The following is a 26343-nucleotide window of genomic DNA, read 5'->3' as shown; positions in this document are numbered from 1 at the left end:
TTGTAATAAAATAGATGAGCACAGAATAAGCATAGGTACTTACCTACATCCCACCTATCTTTCATAGTTTATTTCTTTGTTTACATACAAATTTAATATCATTATGTATCATACGAACCGTGGAAACAATCAACATAAGCATTGTTATGAAAACCTTTCAGTCTAAACTTTCACGTAACAAATTAAGAAATAGTAGTTAAATACTTACCGAAGAATATTCAGGAAGGAAACTTTGTAATATCTTACTCTTGATTTCGACAAAATCCTTTTAACTCAAGGATAGTGAGAACAAAGCACAGTAAAATGTTTTCAAACAAGCACTGGATAAACAGATTTAAATCGTATATTTATAATATGGTTCTTTGTATATTCACTGCAATTATGAATATTGACAAATTGTGAGACCGTTTCAATCACGCCACGGCCGACGGAGAACTGTCAAATAAAAGACACAATTTGAGGAAAATAACAAAACCAAAACATGCGCATGCAACATAACCTGACAGGTGACAGTACGACTACAACGTACCAATGGAGGATAATCTAGAGATACTGAACCAATCAAGCGGTAGCAATGAAATAAAATAAACCAATGGCCAATGGCAGGTATGGTAAGTAAATTATGACGTTTCTCTTAGTGTGACCAGCTGTAAAAAGTAACTTCTGTAGAGAAGCAAAATTGACTTCCCGACTTCTCAGTCATAAACTGAATCTTGTTACTTGAATAAATGAATTTAATTATTATAAACACTTTTTGGCTTAATGGAACTACCCCTTTTCAAAGTTTAAAAGGTGGCATAAAGAAATAAAGATGAATTGACCATACTCTTCAGATGTCTGCACTATGGAAAGCACTTGAGAGAAAAGGCCAGAAAAGGCATACCTATGAAGATCATCAACCTCATTCGTGCGCTGTATGACAACAGCTCATGTAGAGTTCTACATAGCGGGAAATTATCTGACCCCATAAAACTGCGTGCTGGAGTGAGACAGGGATGCCTTCTTTCGCCTACCCTCTTTATCATTCATCCTCAGCGACCTCAATGCCGTCGGAATCTCCTGGGACGAAGCCAAAGAAAGAGCCCAGGACAGGAACGTCTGGAGAAGAACTGTGGAGGCCCTATGCTCCTCGTGGAGTTAGAGGAATTAATGAATGATGATGACCATACTCTTCGTAGATAGGTTCCAAAACGAAGACCCAAAATAGGATCTCGAATGGAATCGAGAGGGGAAGATTTACGCAATTGGAGAGTCCAATGTACAGCTGGTTGCTGTCGACAGACAGGGATGGAAAACAGTTAACGTTAAGTAAGTATTTCTGTCAATAGGTACATCATCGACCAAAATGTGACCGACATAGTCCACTTTGCATAGACTGCGCAATCGCCAGTGTAAGTTAAGCCTTAACCGGCATCAAACTCGCTCCACAACATAATCTTAGTGCTGCTGCTACCCCCATAGACTTAGTATATACTATACTATACTGAGTCTATGGCTACCCCACTTGGCTATTTGTATTTGATATTTGCCAAAACTTCCTAGTGTGGTCAGTACCTATATTCGCCAAACATAAAGCCGTATTTGCATATAAAATGCCTATTTAGCTAAGTTTTACGAATAGCCAAGTGAGTAGCAGCATAATATGAAGGTAGATTTGAGGTAGATACTAACTGCGTTAAAATTAAAGCTGGCAACATACCTACAATAAGATACGTTTTGAAACCTTGTTGAATGTCTACAATCTATACAACTTATTTTAAATTATTATGGTTTAAACGAATTAGGAATTACTTCTAAGTATAGGCACCTACACCTGCATAATTATTCTTTCAATGGAATACAATGAGTAGAGTGAAGTATTTACTATAGGTACTCAAGTAGAGTTACAAATAAAATTGTATTGTCATAAATAAGTCAAAAGTATAGCAACAAATTTTATAACGTTTTAGTCTTGTTTTGTTAGTTAATAATACAAACAACCCTGTAATTTTGACTTCCATTCTGATATATCTGAAAAATCCTATAACAATTTAGTTTATTTAATTTATAAAAATGTTATCTTATGCAAAGTGGTTTTGAACCTCCCGCCTTGTAGTTCTCACGCCCAGTTTGACGTCACAATACGGGGTTCTCGAGCAGCCTCACCGCACCCTATTTATTCTGTAACAAAAAGTCGTAACTACTGGTTTTGCTAAAGCAAATGTGTTGTATTATGTGTGCAGTAGAGCACAAATTTTAATTTTATTAATTTTAGTACATATTTGTGACACTAGTTGGCGTAACTGTTGCAATTTCATGACATGCGCGGCCTAAACCAATCACATTCCAGGAATTTTGACGCAATTTGCAAATGGCCGTGAAAAGGACCGAACCCGGGTTAGGTTTATGAAAAGCTAATGGTGGTAGAGTTCGTACTGAAAAACTTGTGATTTTAAACTTGATTCAGTGTGGTGACGTTACAAATATTCAAAATGTGCCAAAAAGTGAGAATCCAGTCTTAATGGTGGTATAAGAATCGCTACGCACCGTCGGAGGGACGATAGCCGAGAATTTGCAGAGGGACGGGTAAAGTTCTTGTTTCTTTTTAGCCTTGGAAAGCCTTTTTACTTTCCGTATTTGTTGCGAATTAGCTCCTTGTGATCGAACTTTGCTAAATTGTGATCATTTGTGTGTCAGTCGCTGGTTCAGTGATGAAAAACGTCGATGTAAAGGCGGTCTAGTGCCGGCCTATGGCGATTCGTGAGGCATCAATTAGGGCTGCGGGCTGGGTGTTATTGAGCTAATCTGATCACGTATCGCGGCTTTGGGGCGCTGGGGTCCTTGTCGGGCCCGCCGGAAGGACGTGTGCCACATATTCCTGGGAAATAGTGTAATGTGTGAAGCTATAGCTAGTACGTATACATACCTCAGTATTCTAAGGATCGGCCCTGTTGCTACATGTAGGAACATTGATTGAATCACGTTTTCCTGTTTCTCTGTTCTTTTGCTACTCATAGTGGATTGATAATTATTGATTTGTCTATATTTTACCTTCTATGAGCACATCCATAGTTGTGCATTTCACATGAATCACAATATGGATATTGTTTGCCATTTTGTAGAGGAGGGAAGGTTGTAATACTGGCTTGAGTTTCAGTTTCCAATTGATGACAGGGTTCACTGAATTCATCTTAATTTACAACTTGTGTCCTAGAAACTCAGTAAGTTACATTTTAAGTCCTATTAACACTACTGATGAAATATATGCTGATTGAGTATTGATGAAATTGACTGTGTCTGTCAGTTTGGGTGCTCTGCACAGGAGTTCTTAAATTGGTACCTACTTAATGAAATAATTTAATTTAAAAAAATCGAAAACCGAGAACTGCCAAAATTTTCCTCTGCTGAAGAAAACAATGGATACTGAAAACAAAAACTGTGTAATTCCTATTACAATAAGCTTGTCTGTTTGCATACAGCATTTCGGCATCTATGCATAATTCCTATGCTTATGAAACGGCTAGAAACTGGACTGGTTCTTAAACAACTGTTTGTTAATGAAATTTTACTTTAACCAACACTCTTGCTAGAGGTGTTCGGACATTCTAGTTAAAATTATATGATTTCTTACTACTCTCCCAACTTTATTGTAGTCTGAAACCTCAAATTGGTGAAGCAGGGGCTACCAACTCCTTGACTGGAGCTGCAATCCCTAGTTTGAATCTGGATTGTGTCTGGCATTTGTGATTATTGTATAGTGGGGTCATATTTCTCAGCCAAGCAAGTGAGGTGTGTTGTCTTGCACCCCTAGTATAGAACCTTCTAATCTAAACCATTGGGTCTTTGACCTTTCTTATCTTCTGATCTTAAAATCTGTGTTGTTCCATGAGGCACTTTTCTGTAAAGCTACACTGATAGATAATAATGATTTTATTGTTTGGTAAATCCCTAGGATTTGTTGCTGGTTGTTTGATCCTGAAGGTTCATTCTATTGTGGTGTAACTGAACCTAGCTCACCCCACTTTATGGATATTTCAGCTGTTTGCTACCAATACTGTACCTGGACCTGGTATGATATCTGGTCTTACAGACTAGGGTTTGTTACCATAAAAATCTATCTAAAAAACCTTAGTGTATGGTCAGCTGCATAAGTTGTTATACCCTTCTGTACCTTGTCAAAGGATAGGATAGATTGGATAGGCGGTTTCAGATTAACAAGGTACAAATTTGTATAGCTACTTATGCAGCTGACTGTACATTTCATGATCCTTCAACTGACCTTCCCCTCTTCCAAAGTGGGTCCTCTGCAAAAGTTACTTACTGCTTGTTAGATGTTACTCCACCTAGAAAACCAATGTTTTTTTTTTAAATAGTCACACCCTAAGGGTTTATTCATAAATATTATTATTATACATCCCTAACCCACATTTGTGACACAATAAAAAATGTATTGTGTCTGGTCAGGGTACAGCATTCCTCAGCTTAATTAGTTGTTGCAGTTCCATATACTTTATATTTTTTTATATTAGCTTTCAATTTGCTTGTACTATTTATAAACAAACCGAAAAGCAAAACATAAAGGAATCATTCGCACCTATAAACAACTATCTTCCCATAGTAGTATAAACATACACAAACACAGATACCACACCCCATAATAGTTCATTGTACAGGTTCCTCGGAGATAGGAGGCAACATACCTGCCTCCTATCTCTGGAGAAAATAATGCAAGCAGAATGGGAGTTATTGAAGATTTTAATAAAGCTACCTCATCATCATCATCAGTCTATGTCAACCCACTGCAAGGTATAGGTTCCATGGTCCTTTTATACAATTTACTTTTATAATAGGAACCGGATATGTAAACAAATGCCCTTTCCTTTTATAAAATGCCAATTTGTTATAACCAGCAATATCACCAGCATGTGATAGTGATTGATAAAGTACCTTAACTTTAATCTTGTTGCAGCCTTGTGAACTGTTTATCAGATGGAAAATATTTTTATTTATTTATTCAGTAGTCACTGTAGTAGACATTATGTAAACAATATTATAGTGTATTTAGTTGTTTTTTTACACACAGTCCTGGTGCCCTGTCAGAAACCATATAATAGGCTGTACAGCTACTCTGAAATTAGAAGTAATAGTGAATTCAGGAATCTTGTATTTATGACATAATTATAACTAATTGGACTCTTATTATTTGATGTTGAAGACATTTTATTAGTCTTTTATGTAGGAATTGAATTATCTGTGAAGTCCATGAAAGTTGAAAACCTATAGCAAACAGCAACAGAAATGATGATGATGTAAAAAAAATATTAACAGGAAATGTTTATGTTCGTATTTTTTTATAGATTGTTGGACTTTAGTATTTCTCTTAATATTAAATAATGGTTTATAGGTTTAAATGCTGTCCATCTTGTATTGAAGAGGTTGTGGTGCGGTCATGTCATGATGCAAAGGTCGCAAATCCCGAACGAGATATGCACAGTAGCCACCTATTCTATTCTGAGAGGGGGCGAAGTTCCTGTACGTGGCTCTCTCGAGTGGAACCTTTGTACATATCCCCTTGATTTCAGCTCAGCCAGCCTAGCTCCCGAGCAAGCCTGGATGTTGTAATAGCTGAGATAGGCGCTCTGTTGGTCCCAGAATAGATAATCTTGTTTCTGTAGTAGGTGACAAGCTAACAAAATATGTTCAACCATCTCATCTACTTCCTTACGTACACCTTACAGACCTTACTTCATAGGATCAGTAGCCACCTATTAGAACGGGTATTTCATGATAGTTATCGATACAAATGCTATCAGTCCTTTACACCTACTACAGACCATTCTTCATAAGATTTTAACTGTGATCTGAAACTATGGGTTCAAAAGAATCAGAACACAACCGGATAATAAACATAATAATGTTAAGGGGGTACTCTGACAGTTATTGTTTAATCTGACAGCTGTTAGCATCCGACACCGATCACCTAATCAAAAAACACAATGTAAATTTAATAAATGACAGCTCCTGTCAGATGTAAAGCGATAGAGAAAGCAGGAATCGATAAAACTGGTATTTCCCCGCGCCCTGTTAGTTCCCAGAATATGAACAGGCTGGAGGTGGAAAATCCACTGTTGCATTAATCGATAACACTGTAGCCGGTAGTGGCTGAAGGGGAAGGCCGAGGATGTATTGTGGTGACTTGAAATATGATTATTTCTAGTGCAGAAAAAGGCCGAATATTAGTTTTATTATCTTCTTCTTTCGTGTCAGTGAACATGCGAATTTTTTAATTTGTTCAGACCAAAAAGAAGCAATTTCGATAGCATTCTGGTTGGCCTGGAGTAAGTCTTCCCGAGTGCAGGTGGAAGGGAACAGGGGACAGGAGAGTAAATGCTCCATAGTTTGGGGGGCGGTACCACCGCCGTCGTATAGGTTGGTACCAACGGTATAGCCCCATTTGCAATATCCTTGATCCTTGCAGTAACCTACCTCTGCTCGCAATCGATTAGTTTTATCATGATGACATGGGGTGCATGAAATGGGCCTCCATAGTGACATGTCCGGCACACCATGGGCAGTCAACGACTGACTCTATCCTCACTGGATAACACTGACCTACTCCAAAAACTTTGACCAAACTGAATCCTCGTCCACGTTTAAATTACGTAAAACCCACTTTTCAAATTAATGTAAATTACCACATTAGCAATTAACAATCCTTACAGTGTTAAACATCTGTCAGATCCATACAAGTTACGTCAAATTTGACAGGCGAGCGACGCTGCTTATGAATTCATTATCATCATCATTTTAGGTGGTGGTAACACCACTGGTTTATCTAGACTAATCTGATTGAGTATTACTCTTCCTGCAACCCTTTTTGTCCAATGAACGGCTAGCAAGTGACAGAGTGCGCGGCCGAGGACATTGACTCGCCACTGTACTCGTTAGGTGTAATCGACGTAGGTATTAGTGATACTCATTTCATAATCATTTCCGATCTGTATTTTTGATTTTCATATTTTATATAGTTTACGACACGTCTTCGCTGAATTCTGTATTATTATTAGTACTACATTAGGATGAAGCACTAAAGGAGCATCCTCGAGTCCATCACTGACATGTTCCTTTTACATATGGACGTATTGTATATCCAGGGTCGTCAGCGACTGACGCTTATCTGACTGGCCAAACCTTTCATCACCGTGGCAAACCTTAGCGAAGCTTCTGAGTTTGGCACTGACACAATAAGAAGATTAACATATGTAGTAAATTTTGTAGTATTATAACATTTATTCGTAGACTATTAGTATGTAGGTTATGTAGCTGAGGCGATTTTTGAACGATACGCTGGCGACATACTTCCTGTTCTGTTCACCAGATCCATATTCTGTTGTCAAAAGGAACCTAAAGGGTGATGTAACGGTAACAGTTCACCACAGTTCATCGTTTCGTTCAACTACGTATAGGTATTATTATTATTTATATAAAATATTTTCCCACAAATGATTTGTTGCAAAACATATAAACGATCTTTAGACGAAGATATAAAATATTGCCACGCGACAAAGCCTCTCGGCTTTTCCTTTAATACCGTTGATCTCTTTCAATTTAAGCATAATTTAGGTAACATGGAACCATTCATAATTGCTGCTGAAATACCATAGTTCTAAGTAAGCTTATAGCTCATGAATAAGAGCATTGTGAAGAAGTTGCGTAGGTACTATCGAGGAATCAGCCGGTGGGTAGAATTCTACCCACCAATCCTCTATAAAACATATTATGCGAGTGGCACACGGAGTATTGTTTCAAAAATCAGGACGGAATGCATGTCCCTGATGGTACACCTCTACCAGCGTGTCCAAAGTGCGTGCGTGTGAGGCGAATGGCGGCGTGGGGCGGCGCTTCATGGTGTCGTGTTAATTGTAGCGAGACAATGCAGCCTCGGCTGTGACGCAAGGTGACTCAGTGACGCCTCCTCGACGTACTGTTTCACATTTCCAACACTGCGTGTGTAGGAAATATAATGTAGCTACTGGAGTTATGACGTGACTGAGGTCACCCTAAAAGGGCCAGCTGAAAACCAGTGGGCTTATTGTCTGCAAAACATGCTGAGCTGGTGCATTTTGACGCTCTGGAGCAAACTTTTATGTTATTCTTGGTCCTAGTCAAGTCAAGTAGTGAGTGTCAATCAAATGTTACTTTATCTTTCCAATTGGAAACCTCTTTCACAATGTGTGGTATGTTCAAAAGATGTAATGTGTGTGTGATGAAAATATAACTGTCCCATATACGGATGCCGCGCTGTTTCAGCACTAATTTATTTATAATTATTGGCCGTGGCTCTTATCCTACAGATAGTCTTTAACTTTAAGTTGTGAAACAGGTAGTTAGTCTGTCTTTTGTTAGTGGAAATTGGTCATGGTAGTTTCTCTGGTGGTGACAGAGTTATTGTATCTTATACAGGGTGTTGCAAAATTGCAACACCCTGTATAGAGTCAAGTCTATCAAGAGTCTATAGTATGATCATCGTCGTCATCAGCTGATAGCATATAGAATCCTTCTAATTATAGGGAGAACGATCTGTCAACTCTTCAATACTGCCTCATCATCATCATCACAACCCATCACGTCCCCACTGCTAGGGCACAGGTCTCCTTCCTATGAAGCAACAGTTTTGCACTATTGCCTGTTTTACATTATTATAACTAAGTCTCCTTAGAGCACTTTGTCCAGGATTATGAAATAATCTTTTTATTTTAAAATCTAAGCTATTATAAAGCTCCATAAAAGTTAAACCAGAGATCAGCTGGGTAGTTAAGAATTTGCATACTAAGTACCCCTTTGTAACTGCACTGAACAAACGAACGCTTAAATGTGGTTTAATATGAACGTAATGTTTTGCATACATGCAGCGCTGTGATTGGGTGTGCTTTCGGCTTGCACGCCAAATTTTATACCCAAATAGAAAAAAAGAACTGTGTTTGAGTAGAGTTTTATTGATTTCTAGCTGTTCCCGCAAGCTTCGCTTCGCCTTAAAAAGTTTTCCCGTGGGAATTCCGGGATAAAACGTAGCCTATGTTTTTTTCTCAGGGTCTAGACCATATGTATACCAAATTTCATTTAAATCCGTTCAGTAGTTTTGGCGTGAAAGAGTAACAGACAGACAGACAGACACAGTTACTTTCGCATTTATAATATTAGTTAGGATCACCATATTTTCTTTCATTGTGAAAGTTTTAGGATGCATAGGATATCTAAACTGATTGCCGAATAAAATCGGACTATAATCTGTCCTTCGCCTTACGCTTGGCTAAGCAATTATGTATGAGTATTTTTTTGGATATTCTGAACACTTGTTGATCTTTCTTCACGCAAATATAAGTGCTCCACTCTAATCAACGGTTGTGATGTGGTGACACAACACAATATCGTAAAAAGACAATTATTTATAACCTCATATTCAGCCCTTGTCTTTGAGGCTTATAGTAGTTGTATGTATAGCAATCACACAAACTAATATTTTCAAACTATGTATATTGTTTGGCCAATCTTTAAGCAACCCCTTACTTCACCTTTTTAGCCTCTACCGGTTGTCTAAGGTCGTTCGTTAGAAGTGTGGAAGAGCTGACGATGAAAACTCGCCTGTCATATCCCGTGAAAATCATGTCCAGCTATGGAATTGTGGTACATTGTGACTCATAGTTTATCTATTACATAATATATTATGTATTATTATACACTATACATGCTAAAATTAAGACTTGTCCACTTATCTCCTACATTAAATAAATGATATTTTCCGAAAGATTGAATATAATGAACGGTCTCGTCGATTTAAATTTAAACTGTAAACAATGTATAATATTTGATGCATTCTGTATGAGATCTATAAGTTGTACAACATATTTTTCAATGTGATAATAATAATGGATAACTCAGACCTTCTGGCACTTTACTGCCACGAAAGGGTAGTTTCCATCATTAATCGTTGACGAGATAACAGCAGATGTTTACATATTACCGGCTTGACTTGCCCACAACAAAACACCTATCTATATTCTGCAATCGAATTAATTTCCAGCCAGCATTTACCGTGCATGCAGGTGTAGTTTACGAAAGAAGGTGTGACATAGTGCGGGTTCGATCTCGGACATGGCAGATGGCGCTAGTGCCGCACATGCGCAGTAGACACTCGTCGCGATAACCCACCCGGGCCAGGTGCCGACGCGAAAGTCCTGTGAGAGTGAAATTGACAATGTTTTCACGTACTGGGCGGTAGCTAAGTGGTTTTGGAACGTTGCCTCTTTCCGCACTTGAGGCCTGGCTGATGTTGGGTTTTAACAGACAGGCGGTACGTACTTGGGCGTTAGTTTGCAGTAGAGTAGAAGTTTGTTTCGTAGTGATTGCTAGCGTCCATTGCGTTTCGTGTTTTAGCTTGCAGGAATATGATCAATGTCACGTGATCATAAGAGCCCTCTAGGAGAGGGGGGCTTTCAATTCTCATTGAAGCTTGTAGGTAATTCTGAAATTAATTGAAATATTTGAATATTTCGGTGAGTAATGCATAAATATAAGATCGCGTGGACATTACATGAGATTCCTTCAGTTGGCTTATGGTTAACGTCTATAACGCATAAACGGGTAAGCCGAAAGTACGTAACTCTCCGTAGTATGGATTAACAGAACTATTGTGTCATAGCCTATTTTATGCCTCTCCTAAAAGAGTTATATTTGGCCGGTATCTAATAATAGTTCCACATTAATGTTGATTTGATATCTATGTTTAGACGGCGCAGTGTTGGACGTCTGCTACTGAATAAGCTCTCGTGCCACAGCTTTAGAAATTAGCTTTATGTAGACCTCAAAAATAATGTTGTTATCCTAACTAATATTATAAATGCGAAAGTAACTGTGTCTGTCTGTCTGTCTGTTACTCTTTCACGCCAAAACTACTGAACGGATTTGAATGAAATTTGGTATACATATAGTCTAGACCCTGAGAAAGAACATAGGCTACTTTTTATCCCGGAATTCCCACGGGAAAATTTTTAAGGCGAAGCGAAGCTCGCGAGAACAGCTAGTTAATTATAAGTATGTTTTGTATAGCTGTCTTGTAGCTTAAATTATGTCATAATATGCCGTATAGCCGAATGTTCTGCCAGACATCCCAAAATGTAGTCCTGGAAATCTACTCAAGTTCAATGCGATAATATTGAGTCGTGGTTAGTAATTCGTCAAGTAAGAGTAGCGGTCGGGCTATTCCCATGCGTCCGTCGAAAGGCGAAGGTGAAGATGGCTAATCTAATATAATAAGAAGGCTCAGAGAGTCCTCTAATACATATACACTCACGAGCAATGGAAAAGTTCCAGTCACATATGGAACTGCAATAGAAGGTTGAACTTTTTCACATCTCGCGAGTGTATTACGACTAGCTGCTGGTCCGCGATCTTCGCTTCGCTTTAAAAAAATCCCGTGGAAATTCCGGGATTAACATTAAATTAGCCTATGTGCTAATCCACGATGTCAGCTTCCTACATACCAAATTTCATAACACCCAGCCGTTGGAAGAATAACAAACATCCATCCATCCGCACCTACAAACTTTCGCGTTTTTTTTTAGTAGGATTTATTATGGATAATCACTGATGCGGCGGCGGCGGGAACCCGGCCAGGTCACACTCTATTGTTTAACCCTAATTGTCGCCATGTCCTTCGTTACGTCAAACTACTCCACAATTACGTATAATGAGCTGAAGGCACGCGAGAGAAAATACACTTTATGGTGGCCGGCGAAGGTTTAAAACGGCCTGATGAGGGTTTAAGCGTTGAGATTACGAAATCCATTGAAAGATCTCAGATTGAGTCGGTTGTAGATGAGTAAAGATGGCGCGGGATTGAAGTAAAGCTCAAAATTATGCAGGAAGAGCATGATTATAATATGCATTAAAGTTAAGCGAAAATTTCATACCACTTCACTGGAGCCTTTTGAAAGGTTCAGGAACCTACCATAATATGTTCAAGATTTATCATCACCTTTTCTATTATATTTATTTCTAATTTAAACAGTAAATAATTAACTAATTCGATGAAACTAATGCTAAGGGAACTCATAAAGTCGAACGTATAAAATCCATATTTTTCAGAATGCAAGCAAATGCTTACTAATTGTTGTTTCCTGTGTATATCTGCTGACGGAAGCAGTAATGAATGCCTTGATATCGCCAACAGAAAATGAATGCATTTATCATTGACGAATCGTTTGTTATAAATGGAAGCATAGAAAAAACTAATACATGTTTAGCATTTTAATAAAATGTCTGTCTATGTGAAAGTCTATTTACTGTCGGTTTCATTTACCTACTGATAGTTGCGCCAATCTGAACTGTAATGCGAGGCAGTAAGGCATAGGAAATGGTAGCATTGTTACGAGTTTGATTCCCATGCGTAGTAGTGGTAACAATTGCAGTTTGTAATTTTAGTTTTAGTATTAAAGAACTTGCTTGTAAAATTTTATTACGTGTTGCAACAATTAAATCCATTTTAATTTTTATTCGTTATTTTAGGTCGGTAATGGTAGTTCGAGCCAAATTTGACATGGCCAGGCATGATAAATGGTTATTGAAATAAGTGTAGGTTAGGTATGTACATTTTTTTTATCCACATACACCATTAACTGAAACATAATATGAAGTCCTTCTATCTCGTCTATAGTTTAAATAAAAGGGGGACAAAGGCGTCCTGTAATATTCAATACTGCAGGCTGAGTCTAGACTTAAATCAGGTTTCTTTTTACATTCACAGGGCTTCCTAGTCATGTAATAAGCTCTGTGAATAGGCTTATGGCCGGAGCTTCGCTTTACAAAAGTTATTTCCTGCATTATACTTCAGTTATTATGAAACTGCAGGCAGGATACCTGTGTCTAAGGCTGGATAGTTTCTCTGTTTATTTGCGGAGCATTTTTCGATTTACTGCTGTACCTAAATTGTTCTATATCATCGTGTGAGTGTAAAAAGTGCGTGTTCTTCACATCTTGGTTATAAAAAGCGGGTTAAATTAATAATAATAATAATATGTGGGGACATCTCACACACGGCCATCCGACCCCAAGCTAGGCAGTGCCTGTGTTATACACAAATACATAGATAGATACATTTATTAAATATAAATATCAACACCCAAGACCCGAGTACAAATATCTATCTTAAAACAAATATCTGCCCGAGCCGGGAATCGAACCCTGGACCTTTGGGAATTGCGGGAAAGTTGTCTCATTAATTACGTTCCAGATAAGATTGTACCATAAACATTGCAACAGGGATGGGGGGTTTATTCAAATTAGTATAAACATCATTACGTTTAAGCTCGATGAACTCGTAGCACCATCAAATGGCATTCAAAAGGGCATAACTTTGGCATTTAACTTGTTCTAGATCTAAGTACCCGATAACCCGATGCCATTGTATCATCAAAATATGCTATACACTAGCCACAGTTCAAACCTATCAGCTTTAAGGTGCTTTTCCACCAGCGATTTCTTTCCCACCATTGCAGCATCTCTGGTGGAAAAGCACCCTTAAAGTTGTATAAGCTGAATTACAACATTAGCCCCTATAGCTTCACCAATCCGTCTTCAAATTCAACCTCTAACCCCATGACTAATAAGTCCGTTATCCTCTGCAGGTGGTGCAAGAGTAGAGGTGGAGTGTTCGCTGGACTAGCGGGATGAACGAGCTGGACAGTCTGCGGCAGGAGGCCGAGAGCCTGAAGAATGCTATACGGGTGAGTCTGTCTGTCTTTGTCACTCGTATGAAGAATGATTATTGTGAAGCTGTACACATAAGCTAAATGCTGTATTGTTACGCAGTCTACAGGTGACAGAATCGCGATTCGCGACGAGTTGACGTTTCGACTTTCGCCGCACTCAACCGCTCGGCGATATGGAGACACCTTCTATGAGAGTATTATAGAAATGCGTGGCACGACGATAGTATCGCCGCGATTTCCTCGACTGTGGAGACAGCCCCTAAGGCTCTTCATCTTCATCTTCATTCACTCTCTTGGTGGAGATGTAAAAGACAAATTTGCTGTCCTTTTTATGAAAATAAGGTTTAATTCGGATGGACTATTGGTCATCCAGCGGCATCATCATCGGCCTACAATCCTTAAAGGTGTCAGGGTACCACGTTATCCTGAGCGCGTTCCCGCAATAATAAGGCCTTTGGTTTGGCTGAATGTTAAGAGAGATGCAGTAAAGTAGACATGCATGTTGCCGCTCGGCAACAACTCATTCATCCTGTCACTGGAATCTACATCCGAGTCCGCGTTGTTCTACGTTCTACGGGAATCTACAACTTGGTCGCGCGCTCCGCACTGCTTCACGTGGAACACAGATTTTGTTCGCATTGACTGTTCTAGTATGTTAGTACATATTTTCATTATACTTCATTGTTTTGTACCTTTATTTTAATCCCCGTTTCTTTCCAGGATGCTCGCAAGGCGGCGTGCGACACGTCGCTGGCGCAGGCCACCGCCAACCTGGAGCCGATCGGGCGCATCCAGATGCGCACGCGCCGCACCCTGCGCGGCCACCTGGCCAAGATCTACGCCATGCACTGGGGCTCCGACTCGAGGTGGGTCAGAGTAGGCTGGTTGAGAGTGGAGGGCCTTGCGATGTTGGGAGTGTAGGGGGAGATAGCTGGTTCATCAGCGCTTATGGGTTGGGAGAAAATTTGTACTTAGTCGGCATCAACTCAATACATTACCTATCCATCTATACTTTACTTCAAACACGAGATAAATGTCGTGGGAGAAATATCAGGGCCTGATTCGGCAAAAGAAACTGACTGATTGGTGCCGGTAGCCAGCCTTCTCCCTGTATACGCCCTTATACGTTTTCCAACGGCAACGTAACCATTTTCATTCATATGTGTACGAATGCAGACTCAAGATGTGCACGTTTCATCACGACTAGGGAACGGTACATAAAACTACGAGTTCATAACACTCGCAACGTCACTTTCTCTCCTAAGGAACACCTACAAGTGGAAGGGAGACGTCATAGTTTGTTTCAGCGTCTTTACAGCAGTGGCTACAATATTTTCAACGCCGTCAGATCATCGCAAATTTAGGAGTAAGACCCGATGATACAATAATTTAGGTTATTATGTTGAATATTTTGCAGTGTCATATCGACTTTTTATAATTTGATATAATTATCAGCGTAAATGAATGTCCAACGACCATTGTTGATCAATAAAACCCAGATATTATAAATTTATTCCAATGAATTCTTGGAATTCTTTAGCGAAACAAATGAAAAATATAAATATTTATCTGCATCGCAGTTATAATATTCAGTAGGTCTACTGTGTACTGAAGATCCTATATGACCTATCCTATTGTGGCATGACAATGTACTCGTGTAATGATTATTGATTAGGCACGAGTGATCTACTCCTGTAGCGATGAGGCCCTTTAAAGCCGAGAATGCATTTATTCCAGCATATCCTGATATCAAAACGAAAGAATATTGTTTTGTCTTAAGTCCACTTACCCATAAACCTGTTGGTACATCTTTAGGTATAAGTACATCACCTTTTATAGAAAGTAAACAGTTCTCAAGCTAAACGATAATTTGTGTGACAGTTGAAAGCATGTTATAAAGTTAAACATTTTTATTTATAAACCGTATTACCCGTTCCTAAAACTTTCCTGTTGATATCGGTATTTTGTATCCATTATATCCAACTCCTGTAAATAAGTATATTTATATCCCGAACTCTTTTTAGTTTAATTTTCCTTAGCAACACTCCCAAAATATCCCAGAATCGATGGAGACAAATTAACGATTCGTAAAATAGTCGATCTAACAAAATGTCAGAAAATAAGGATTTAGAAGAAAGGCGGCAAAAATATACGGATCCATTTTAAGGCGATCATTGGTAAAACTTGTCAAGAGTTATGCTCAGTTTAATGAGCTATCGTTGTACATGTACAACCGTGGTATGATAAAAACATATTTTAGTGCTAGCGCCTGTCATAACTCAATACGCTTCACCATCACAGCACAACAACCGAAACCATTACAATCATGCCAATAAATACAAACTTGTTGATGCAATTCTCTTTTTACTTGACTACGGCGTAGCAAAGGAAACGAGGGGTAATGAACTTAGCTTAGTCCATGTATGACTAGTTGTGTAGATCCGCCATCGGTACCAAATATACTTACTTTTTTATATTAACCTTTCCTTATCCTTTCTTTACTTATATTGTAATATTTTTTGTATTTTAACGTGTTCACGCATTATGTAGATGCGGTAAGATATCTGCATCTGAGCCTATATCTTTCTATATCGCTCTCAATAGAAACATTACAATGAAGAGACACACACATCACAGATTTACCTCACTGAATTAGTGGTCACTGAAATAATTGTATCTTTATATACAATCTTGATCTGCATCAAGTCTTACCGTATCTGCTCCTGCGCGACACATATTAGCCTTGCTTGCCCTACCCCCCTCTTTATCTCACCTCCTGCTAACCTGCCCCCCCCTTGCAGGAACCTGGTGTCGGCCAGCCAGGACGGCAAGCTGATCGTGTGGGACAGCCACACCACGAACAAGGTGCACGCCATCCCGCTACGCTCGTCGTGGGTGATGACCTGCGCGTACGCTCCGTCCGGGTCGTATGTCGCTTGCGGAGGGCTGGACAACATCTGCTCGATCTATAGGTGAGTTGGGTTCATCATCATCATCAGCGCGTAATAATCCACTCCTGGACATAGGCGTCTCACAAGGAGCGCCGCAACACTCTGTCATCGGGCTTCCTCATCAGCCACAACCTTCCACTTAGAATATAAGAGCCCTTTTTATTTCCGAATTGGGAACAGTTATTGATTTTTAGTAGCCTATGTCCAGCATTGAATGATTGTGAATAGACTGATTATTTTGTGTGGGTAAAATACAAAGCAATACGAAAGTATAAAAGACTGCGCTCGTTTAGCTATGATCTACGGGTTAATTAAGCAGTGGTTTGTCATAATCTTGCCAAGTATACAGCTAGATTATACTTTTACCATAATTATAGGTACTGTAGTATTTGATACTAACAGATGGCTCTAATCTAATATCCCCTACCCCCCACAGCCTGAAGACGCGCGAGGGCAACGTGCGCGTGTCGCGCGAGCTGCCCGGCCACTCGGGCTACCTGTCCTGCTGCCGGTTCCTCGACGACAACCAGATCCTCACCAGCTCCGGGGACATGACTTGGTGAGTTGCACTGTCTAGTAGTGGTTATGATGCCCTGATGTCAGACTTCCGTCTGATTGAAGGTATAGTGCCTGTAGTTTATGACCAAGTCGTCGGGAATTACAGGTCACTATAAATATATCACGTAGTTCGAAAATGGGTATTGTGTCTAGTAGTGGTTAGCTCTATGGGAACAAGGGCAAAAGTGGTTGAGCAGAATGGAAGGCCTTAGGAAATGGAATAGATATCACATGTTTCCATCGTAAATTTCACTGATAAATAATCATTCAACTATACAGACCCAGTTTCTGAGCATGAACACTGTTCGAATTACGGCGTATCGGTTTAGTACTACGCCAAGTGTTCACAGTTTTACGCTGACTTTAGGCACTTTGCAGAGTTACGCGCGCTTACTAATGGGCGAACAGTTGACCTTCTGGGAACACAGCCTAAGAATGAACTGTTCAGTCGCCATCGCCAGCCAAACAGCAGTTTCACAGAGGAATCATTATTATCACCAACACTCGAGAACAAAATGTCTGCCACACTATGAAAGTTTGAATGTCTGTTTGTCACGCAGCTATAATGATAACAATAATAACACAGTTCTTTCTGCAAGGTAAAAACGACAGAATCACCTTGACAATAAGACCAACATAGTTCACCGCCTTATGTAACAGATTGAACTTGGCAAAACATAAAATTAATAGCTATTGCAGCATTCTATTTGCAGTTAGTTTTCTGTAAGCCATTCGAATTGCCTTGTAAGCTCAAAGCGACAGCTTTTTAATTATTAACTGCAGAAAAGCAATCGAAGTTTTGTTTATAGAAATAAGTTAGTTTTTTTACAACAGTTCCCCTGTTCAAGGTCTGTCGTGTCGGTCATTGCAAAACGGAGCTTATTTATTATTTTGTTTTCTTTTTTATAAAAATGCTAGTTGATAAAGTAACACAGATTGAATTCTGCCGGTTTGTAAATACAGGGAAAAATAATGTTATAGCGCTGAAGTTATTTAAATAAAGAAACGTAATAATTCGTACTGAAGACTATTTACATACTCATGTTTTACATACTGCATTACATTCTCATATTATAAACAATGACAATGCCGAATTTCTTTCCCGTTTTTCTCGCAGAAAAGATTTAATTAGACAACAACTATTTATCTCCGTCACCCGTGACCCAGTTACTATCGAGTAGATCTGGGAAATCAATACGTCACTACAAAACACAAGAGTTCCTTGACCTCATCGGCTGGGACGCTAGTTTTGCGGAAAACATCGTGAGGAGATCCGCACATGGCACGTGTGTGGTCTCCATTTCTGGGCTAAGCTCTTCCGATGGCTTTTAGTCGTAACTTCGCTAGATGGCTAGTAGTCGAGCATAGGTGTTCTGTAAATTCACTATTCACAGTATTCACTGACAAATTATATTCAGATGCCCAATTCTGGGAGTGTATTATTTAGCGATTTTAGTTTTGTCGTCAGAAATGCTGAGTTTCCCTGATCTGAGATATTTCATGCATATTTATTGTGAAAAGCTCAATAAGCTTAGGAACGGTTGGCCACAAATACATATGCCCAATTTCTATAAATACCCCATTTTCTGCCATGGTTTTGTAAACTTACAACTTGAAGAAATTACCTCCAGTTCTGACCCTCAATTTTCCCCACTTGCAGCGCCCTCTGGGACATCGAGACGGGCCAGCAGTGCGGGCAATTCACCGGGCACACGGGCGACGTGATGTCCCTCTCCTTGGCTCCGGACCAGCGCACCTTCGTGTCAGGAGCTTGTGATGCGTCCGCCAAGCTGTGGGACATCCGCGACTGTCAGTGCAAGCAGACCTTCCCGGGACACGAGAGCGATATCAACGCTGTTACTGTGAGTGGACTCTGTAATGAAATGCAGATGAGAGACATCTTAGATAAGTCACAGTGCGAAGCGTTTAGCATAGTGTCAGTGCGTAAGATAGGGTAGATTTGTCTGTACTTCATTTCATAGATGCTGGAATGGCTCATGGGTGTCATTGTTGTTACTGTGAGTGGATTTGAGATGAATTACCACAGCTGGAAATGGGCCTCCCTCAAATAGCGTCCCAAAATTCTGTCAGACCAGAGACTTTTCTTAATAGGACTTTGGATACTAGATTTTAACGTCTAAAAGCCAGGCGCTGTGATTACGCCTACATTTTATTACATGAATCGATGCGTTGTATGTCACCCCCACTCGAGAACTCTTTTACTGGTTGGGCAGATGTCAGTGACTGAAATGACTGCCGTCTTTCTTCGATATGTTAGTGAAATTCAAATTGAAACTACATAAAGAAATTAACAAAACTTCTTTCTATTATTCCAGTTCTTCCCGTCCGGGTTCGCGTTCGCGACCGGGTCGGACGACGCCACGTGCCGGATGTTCGACATCCGCGCGGACCAGGAGCTGGCCATGTACAGCCACGACAACATCATCTGCGGGATCACCTCCGTGGCCTTCTCCAAGAGCGGGCGCCTGCTGCTGGCCGGCTACGACGACTTCAACTGCAACGTGTGGGACTCCATGAAGAGCGAACGCGCCGGTGAGTGATACGGGATACTTGCTTGGCGGTTATAGGCGCCTGGTACTTTTCGCGCGCGTGCACTTGTGAATTTCGCGGATATTACAGCGAGAATGCAACCTCCTGCGTTATTATAGTCTCCTGGTACTTTTCGCGCGCTACCTGTAGTAGTTTTTGGAGTATTTTGGAGCAAGAATGCAACCTCCTGCGTTGTTATAGTGTCCTAGTAGTTATGATTATGGATTTTGAGGTTTTGGCGGATTTTTAGGAAGAACGTGATAAATTGAGTTAACCTTCTGCGTTGTTATAGTATCCTGGTAGGTGAGATGAAGGTTGAAGGCAATATTGTAGTTTCTTATGGGTTGAAGTATGAAGTTAGAGCTTGAGCTGGCCATGTACAGCCACGACAACATCATCTGCGGGATCACCTCCGTGGCCTTCTCCAAGAGCGGGCGCCTGCTGCTGGCCGGCTACGACGACTTCAACTGCAACGTGTGGGACTCCATGAAGAGCGAACGCGCCGGTGAGTGATACGGGATACTTGCTTGGCGGTTATAGGCGCCTGGTACTTTTCGCGCGCGTGCACTTGTGAATTTCGCGGATATTACAGCGAGAATGCAACCTCCTGCGTTATTATAGTCTCCTGGTACTTTTCGCGCGCTACCTGTAGTAGTTTTTGGAGTATTTTGGAGCAAGAATGCAACCTCCTGCGTTGTTATAGTGTCCTAGTAGTTATGATTATGGATTTTGAGGTTTTGGCGGATTTTTAGGAAGAACGTGATAAATTGAGTTAACCTTCTGCGTTGTTATAGTATCCTGGTAGGTGAGATGAAGGTTGAAGGCAATATTGTAGTTTCTTATGGGTTGAAGTATGAAGTTAGAGCTTGAGCTGGCCATGTACAGCCACGACAACATCATCTGCGGGATCACCTCCGTGGCCTTCTCCAAGAGCGGGCGCCTGCTGCTGGCCGGCTACGACGACTTCAACTGCAACGTGTGGGACTCCATGAAGAGCGAACGCGCCGGTGAGTTACCTCCTTGATTCGCATAGTCTCCTGGTACTTTTCGCGCGCTGGAGGTGGTGGTTTTTTAAGGATTTTGGAGCGAGAATGGAACCTCCTGCGTTGTTATAGTGTCCTGGTAGTTTTGATGACGGATTTTGACGATGTTGGCGGAATAACATTGTCTATTGTTAAACTTCTGAGTTTTTCTGGTAGGTGAGATGAACATTTAAGGTACTTACGTAGTTATGTAGTTTCCTACAGCATGCACTGGCAAAAAGACTTAACTTATCAACCACTAGGTATCAATCGTTCCATCCCATATTTGTCTACCAAGGGATTCAAGTTAGAAGCAAGTATTGCGTTACCTTTGTGCTGCCACGACGTCACAAGCCATGTTCTTGTATTTTATAATCATCATCATAAACCAATAAACATTCACTGCCAGGCTGGATTGAAAATTCGGTCTTTTTCTCTGATTTCCTTTTGCAATAAGGTCACCTATTTGTACCTACTATTTTTTATTCATAAGTTGTCTTTTTGTAATATTTTCTTCAATGCTGCATAATAAAGAGTATTCTATACTATTCTAACCCTATAATTCTCCTCATTCCAGGCATCCTGGCCGGGCACGACAACCGCGTGTCCTGCCTGGGCGTGACGGAGAACGGCATGGCCGTGGCCACCGGCTCGTGGGACTCGTTCCTGCGCATCTGGAACTAGGCGGCCCCCCGCCCGCCCTCCGCCGCCGCCCGCTAGATGTCGCTGCACTCACCGAGCTGTTGGGCCGCTTGGGTCAATATATTTGGTCGGGTTATAGCCTGTTGGGCCGCTTGCGTCAACGCTATTCGGTCGGGTTATAGGTTGATGATGGAGAGGATAAGATCTAGGGGTATTGACAAGCGGAGTAATGGCGGGTGTTAAGATTCGAACACAGTGCTGACATCTAGCGGGCGTTAGTACGCGGCAATGATTTTTTAACAAAAGAGGGCTTTTTTAGTTAATTTTTTAGAGTGATTGCGCGCGTGTTGGTCTCATGATCATATGTCACATGATGATGTAATGTATATGTATTTATTATTAATTATCGCTATGTATGTATGTAATGTTATGATTATTTGATCGGCTTAGTGTAGGTTTGGGGGCCCCTAGCGGCTCGCACAACTGAACATTATGTTTTTTGACTTGGTAAGTGAATTTTTAATATTTTTTTTAGCTATAATGTAGATTAACTTATATTATTTGGGCGATTTGCAATACCGTGGCGCCATTAAAATTTGTCCAATAGTAAACTATAGATGATGCTCTCCCACGGAAGGAATAGTACAATGGTTTGTGCACCGAGTGAAGAGCTGTAGTGGGTGCTTGGTTCGATTCCCAGCCGAGGCAAACACTGGCCAAACTGTTGCCGTGCAATGCAACTCAGTCCTGCCAAGAGAGTTCATTCAAGCCTTGAGTATTGTTATGTTGGTCCACCATTTGTTAGAGGACGTAATTAAATCGACTTGACTTGTATCTAGTTATTATAACTTGACACAATGCAGAATGAATATAAAAATCACAACTAAATTTCATGATTTCAATCCTGGAAATCTCCAAATGTCTACTTCAAACCTTGTCCCACCAGAAGTTATAATATGGCTACTTCTATTCTGTAATGAAAACCTGGGTGGCTAATAATAATAATGATGTAAGATGGGATGTGGATTTTGTGACATTGAAAACGTCTTCTTATCTTTAATTTATGTTTTAAAACTACAAATATTAAATGCACAATCTCCTTTTTCCAGATGTACTTCATCGCACAAGAAATTATTTAAACAAATCCAACGTACAAGTTCTAAAAAACTTAGTTAAAGAACCAAATATTATTATTAATGTATCTATTTGTAATTTATTATGATTGATAACAAAATGAGAACTTTTCATTTATAATAATAATTATTATTGAATGCTAACTAATTTATGATTTTACTATAATGTACGTAGATTTAATGTAGTGCAGTTTAATTGTAACGTGGATGGGCTCCATTTTGAAGGCTATGCTGTTGCAAATAGAGATCAATTCATAAATTAACTCTTAAATTGGTACCTTAAAAGAAATACACAATTACAAATTCCTTAATATATAATATAGATTGATCAAAAGGTACCAGCCTTGTATAAATCACCACAAAACGTTTGCAATGGCGTCGCCATCGAAATATAGTCCTTATTTAGTTCATAATAAGTAATAGGATTTATGCCACATGGATCTCTAGGGATGCCAACAATTTATTTAATTAAAAATTATTCACAATATGCTATCACACCCTTTTTACCTAACATTTGACAAGCAACCCTTACAACTACATGTTTCCTAATCACATGATTTCATTTGTGGGGGGGGGGATTCTCGTGTTGTATGCCTTGTCGTTCGGAAATGTCGTGCACGCCTCGGAGAGCAAGCGTGTGATATAATGTCGGATACGATCGGTAATTCGCCCCCCGATGCTGCCCTAAGAGTTGTGTACCAAGAGTTAGCTTCGCATATTCTATGTAAATGTGCGTGTTTTTATAATGCATTTGTATCTATACCCATTCCTTGAAGATGTGTCTTTTACTGATTTCTGGGTAAATATTTAGTTGGTAATTGATTAAATGAACAGGAGGTATGTATTTATTGATATGTTTGTAGCCTGACCAGAAGCTGAAGATTAAGATAAATAAGAAATGAAGTTTCGAAATGGGGTCGAGAGACCCGTTCCGTTATCCCGCCATGGTCCGCCATTATTGTATAGTTAAACCGGCATATTATGTTTATTTTCTGGTCAGGCTCTTAACAAATTATGAGTTAATTTTTGTAATCATTTATATCGTAACTAAATAGGATGTATAAATTGTTTTCCTAAGCTACTTGTACTGTCTTTTTATTGAAAATACAAATTACAAATCTAACAATCACCTTTCAATCTCCTGCCACTTCGATCAACGCTCACCTGTTCTAGGTAAGGTCACAATAAAGTTAACGTCATTTCATACATTACTATAGTTTGGACCGGTCGGGATTCGATTCCGGGAAATACGAACAGTAATCGTAAGTTGTGTTGTAGAACTTGCTTGGTGTGTGCTCAACCGATTCATGAATACAAACGGACAAAATAATGCATTTTTGACAGTGTGTCTCAATTCACATACTTTTAGTTCTCATCTTGCACGGATTTACAAAGGGTACTTATTACTTTCCAAATAGGGTTGCTAGATAGCAGTCACAGTCATTGAATCAAACAAAATTACTCAACCCTGTATTCAAAATAAAGGCCTACAGCGACTGAATAAGCAAATCATTAAACAAATACCGGGATTTGAACCACACGTAACCTTAACTTATATTTGAAATCGTGCAAGGTTATGTATAAAACACAAACTCCTTTGAATCGTAGTTACACATTTTTGTATGATTTACAAAATACAGAGACGTACACCCTGAGGTCTCGTCGGTTCATTTGTTAGGATAAGCTAGTTATAAATATAAATAGTGGTTTAAGGATTCAAGCATTTGTATCTTTTTAAACATTCTGCGTTGCTACTGGCGATTGTATTTTTGTTTGTGGCAACCCTGCGTGTAGGCTGCCCGCGCGTGATGCGTGTTGCGTGTCACGCGCACGCACGGCGCTGCGGGGCGGGGCTCGCGCGGTCGCCATGATAAAACTAATTAAATTTAGTGTCAGTATTCGTTTGCACAATGTATGAAGCGCTTTTTATGGAAGTCGTGTTTTAATTTTCGATGTATGGTTGTCGCGCTGTTTATTTTACCATTCAACTTATTTGAACCTTCGTCTTAGATAGGTTATTATATAATGTGTAGATGTTACTTATAAGGAGTAAGAGGCATGATGGTTCAACATGTTTAAGGGGCACTTTAATGTACTGGGTATATCAATATTTTCAACCAATCATTCCTCCTCACTATGATATGTATTATTTATTTATCACTTTTCTATAATTACAACTACTACGTATGAATAGCACTTTTGTATTGATATATCCAAGGTTGATGCTTTCGCTGAAGTGGTTCCGCTTCGTCCGGCATATCGTGGCAATTTGCTCCTCCATATTTTCTTCTAAAGTTTTTGTTAAACTGTTTATAGTTTACGAGTCTTCTATTTTCTACCGGAGCAAATTGTTAGTTGGTCTGTACTAGCATCGCACAATCATCCATTTGTCTCGAAAACGGTGTTTTCAAATGTATACATGTAAGTTTAAAGGTTTCTCTGTCTAAAGTAAAAGTATACAGCCGTTTTGGTGAAAATTTGGCAGACAGGTGGCGCCCTCTAGGCGGCGAGCGGCGCTTGCGCCACGGATTGAGCGATAGTTTGGAGTCACCCTCTGCTAGATTTAAGGTTAGAAAATAAGACTTTTTTAAAAATAAAAATTGTTTTTTACTGTAACGGCTTCTTTTCTGATGGATGTAAGATTTAAAATACACATTTAAACGATATGTATAATATTTAAAGGTTAGATTGGGAACTCCTACTTTTCTTTTTGAGTCTGACCAATTTTTCTCACTTTTACATCAAGTTATTGGAAGGGACTGCCATATTATAACCTGTAACTATAATATATAGTATTTATCTTACTTATTACATTGGGGAGGTAATTTTTGCATCCAAAATGTACTAAAGGTTTGGTAATTTCAAAACGATTTAAGATTTGTGCCGACAGTCTCATTAAATCTATGAATAACAAATTGTGCAAAGCATAGGTTTTGGAGCGTTTTGAAATTGCCACTTAATCGGATGAAAAAATTAATGGGCAATGAAAATCGTTTCCTTAAATTTAAAAAAATAGGAAAAGCAACCCCCGACAACTGTGTATCAAGATTCCTTGGATTCTTATATTTTAAAAAATGAAAAGGATTTATATAAGTTAAATTTTATTTGCTAGTCCACTTCTTTGATATGTTTAAAATAATCATTCTTAGCAGTGTAAAACTAATTATAATGTATTGTGTAAAATATTTTTTTTTAGTTATTACTTATATCAATAAATTAAAATTTGTTTATTTTAAGATAATTTGTTTTATTGTACAAGAAAGTATACTTATACAGTCACCATTGTAAGTAGCTATAAGCTTTTATAAAAAGCCCGCCGCGCCGGCCTGTTGGAATGAATACATAAATACATCCATCAGTACTTACCTTGCATGTATAGGTACAGATGGCAGTGTTTAGCTACTTATGAAGCTGACTGTGTACCTACATACCTACTTCACAAATAGGCTAGTTTTCGTTTCAGGGTTTGCAAAACTTCTGTAAGTATAACACGATTCAAGGGTGCACATAATAACAATAGCCTATTGGTATCTAAGAATAAAAACTTAATTAAAACTTACTTAGCTTGTTTAATTAACTGTTGCGAGACAAATGCTCAATAATTTGAATGTAATATTGCGGAGCGCGAGTAGAATGCATGGGATTGTGCCAAAAGCTAGTTGGAGCCACTGCGCCGCCGCTAAAATATAAAACATTGTTCTAATTATTTGGCCTGTCGTCTGTCTATGATGGGCTGATGGTT

General features: G+C 39.4%; 2 protein-coding genes across 4 annotated transcripts in view; one reads left to right on the top strand and one right to left on the bottom strand.

Moving 5' to 3' along the window:
* LOC105388660 (ATP-binding cassette sub-family D member) overlaps positions 1-448 on the bottom strand; it is a 62751-nt gene extending 62303 nt beyond the window's left edge. For both annotated transcript variants that reach the window (XM_048630922.1, XM_048630924.1), the window contains exon 1: positions 209-448. The gene's annotated coding sequence lies outside the window, so the exon portion shown is untranslated. The remainder of the gene's footprint in view (positions 1-208) is intronic.
* A 1885-nt stretch (positions 449-2333) lies between these two features.
* Positions 2334-25605, top strand: LOC105388661 (guanine nucleotide-binding protein G(I)/G(S)/G(T) subunit beta-1). Of its 2 annotated transcripts, XM_011559610.3 has the most exons (9): positions 2335-2565; positions 13662-13760; positions 14466-14611; positions 16547-16717; positions 17133-17255; positions 18915-19116; positions 19591-19807; positions 21404-21975; positions 22578-25605. In XM_011559610.3, the coding sequence occupies exons 2-8, from the start codon at positions 13704-13706 to the stop codon at positions 21508-21510; spliced, it is 1023 nt and encodes a 340-aa protein (XP_011557912.1). In that variant the 5' UTR covers positions 2335-2565; positions 13662-13703; the 3' UTR covers positions 21511-21975; positions 22578-25605. The 2 variants fall into 2 exon arrangements, with proteins under 2 accessions (XP_048486889.1, XP_011557912.1); XM_048630932.1 differs by lacking the exons at positions 21404-21975; positions 22578-25605 and adding an exon at positions 20182-20332 and having other exon boundaries at positions 2334-2565; positions 19591-19679.
* Positions 25606-26343: the final 738 nt, after the last annotated feature.

This window comes from Plutella xylostella, chromosome 27 (assembly GCF_932276165.1).
Source record: "Plutella xylostella chromosome 27, ilPluXylo3.1, whole genome shotgun sequence".
Classification (NCBI taxonomy): Eukaryota; Metazoa; Arthropoda; class Insecta; order Lepidoptera; family Plutellidae; genus Plutella; species Plutella xylostella.
Note: the sequence above shows the minus strand (reverse complement) of the source record. Positions and strands in the feature narration are given on the sequence as shown.

What these genes read in the sequence shown, in the direction of transcription:
- LOC105388661 (XM_011559610.3), top strand. Translation starts at nt 13,704, where the DNA reads ATGAACGAGCTGGACAGTCTGCGGCAGGAGGCCGAGAGCCTGAAGAAT. An exon ending in GCCTGAAGAATGCTATACGG is followed by an intron (nt 13,761 to 14,465) that starts GTGAGTCTGTCT and finishes GTTTCTTTCCAG; the next exon opens with GATGCTCGCAAGGCGGCGTG. An exon ending in GCGATATCAACGCTGTTACT is followed by an intron (nt 19,117 to 19,590) that starts GTGAGTGGACTC and finishes CTATTATTCCAG; the next exon opens with TTCTTCCCGTCCGGGTTCGC.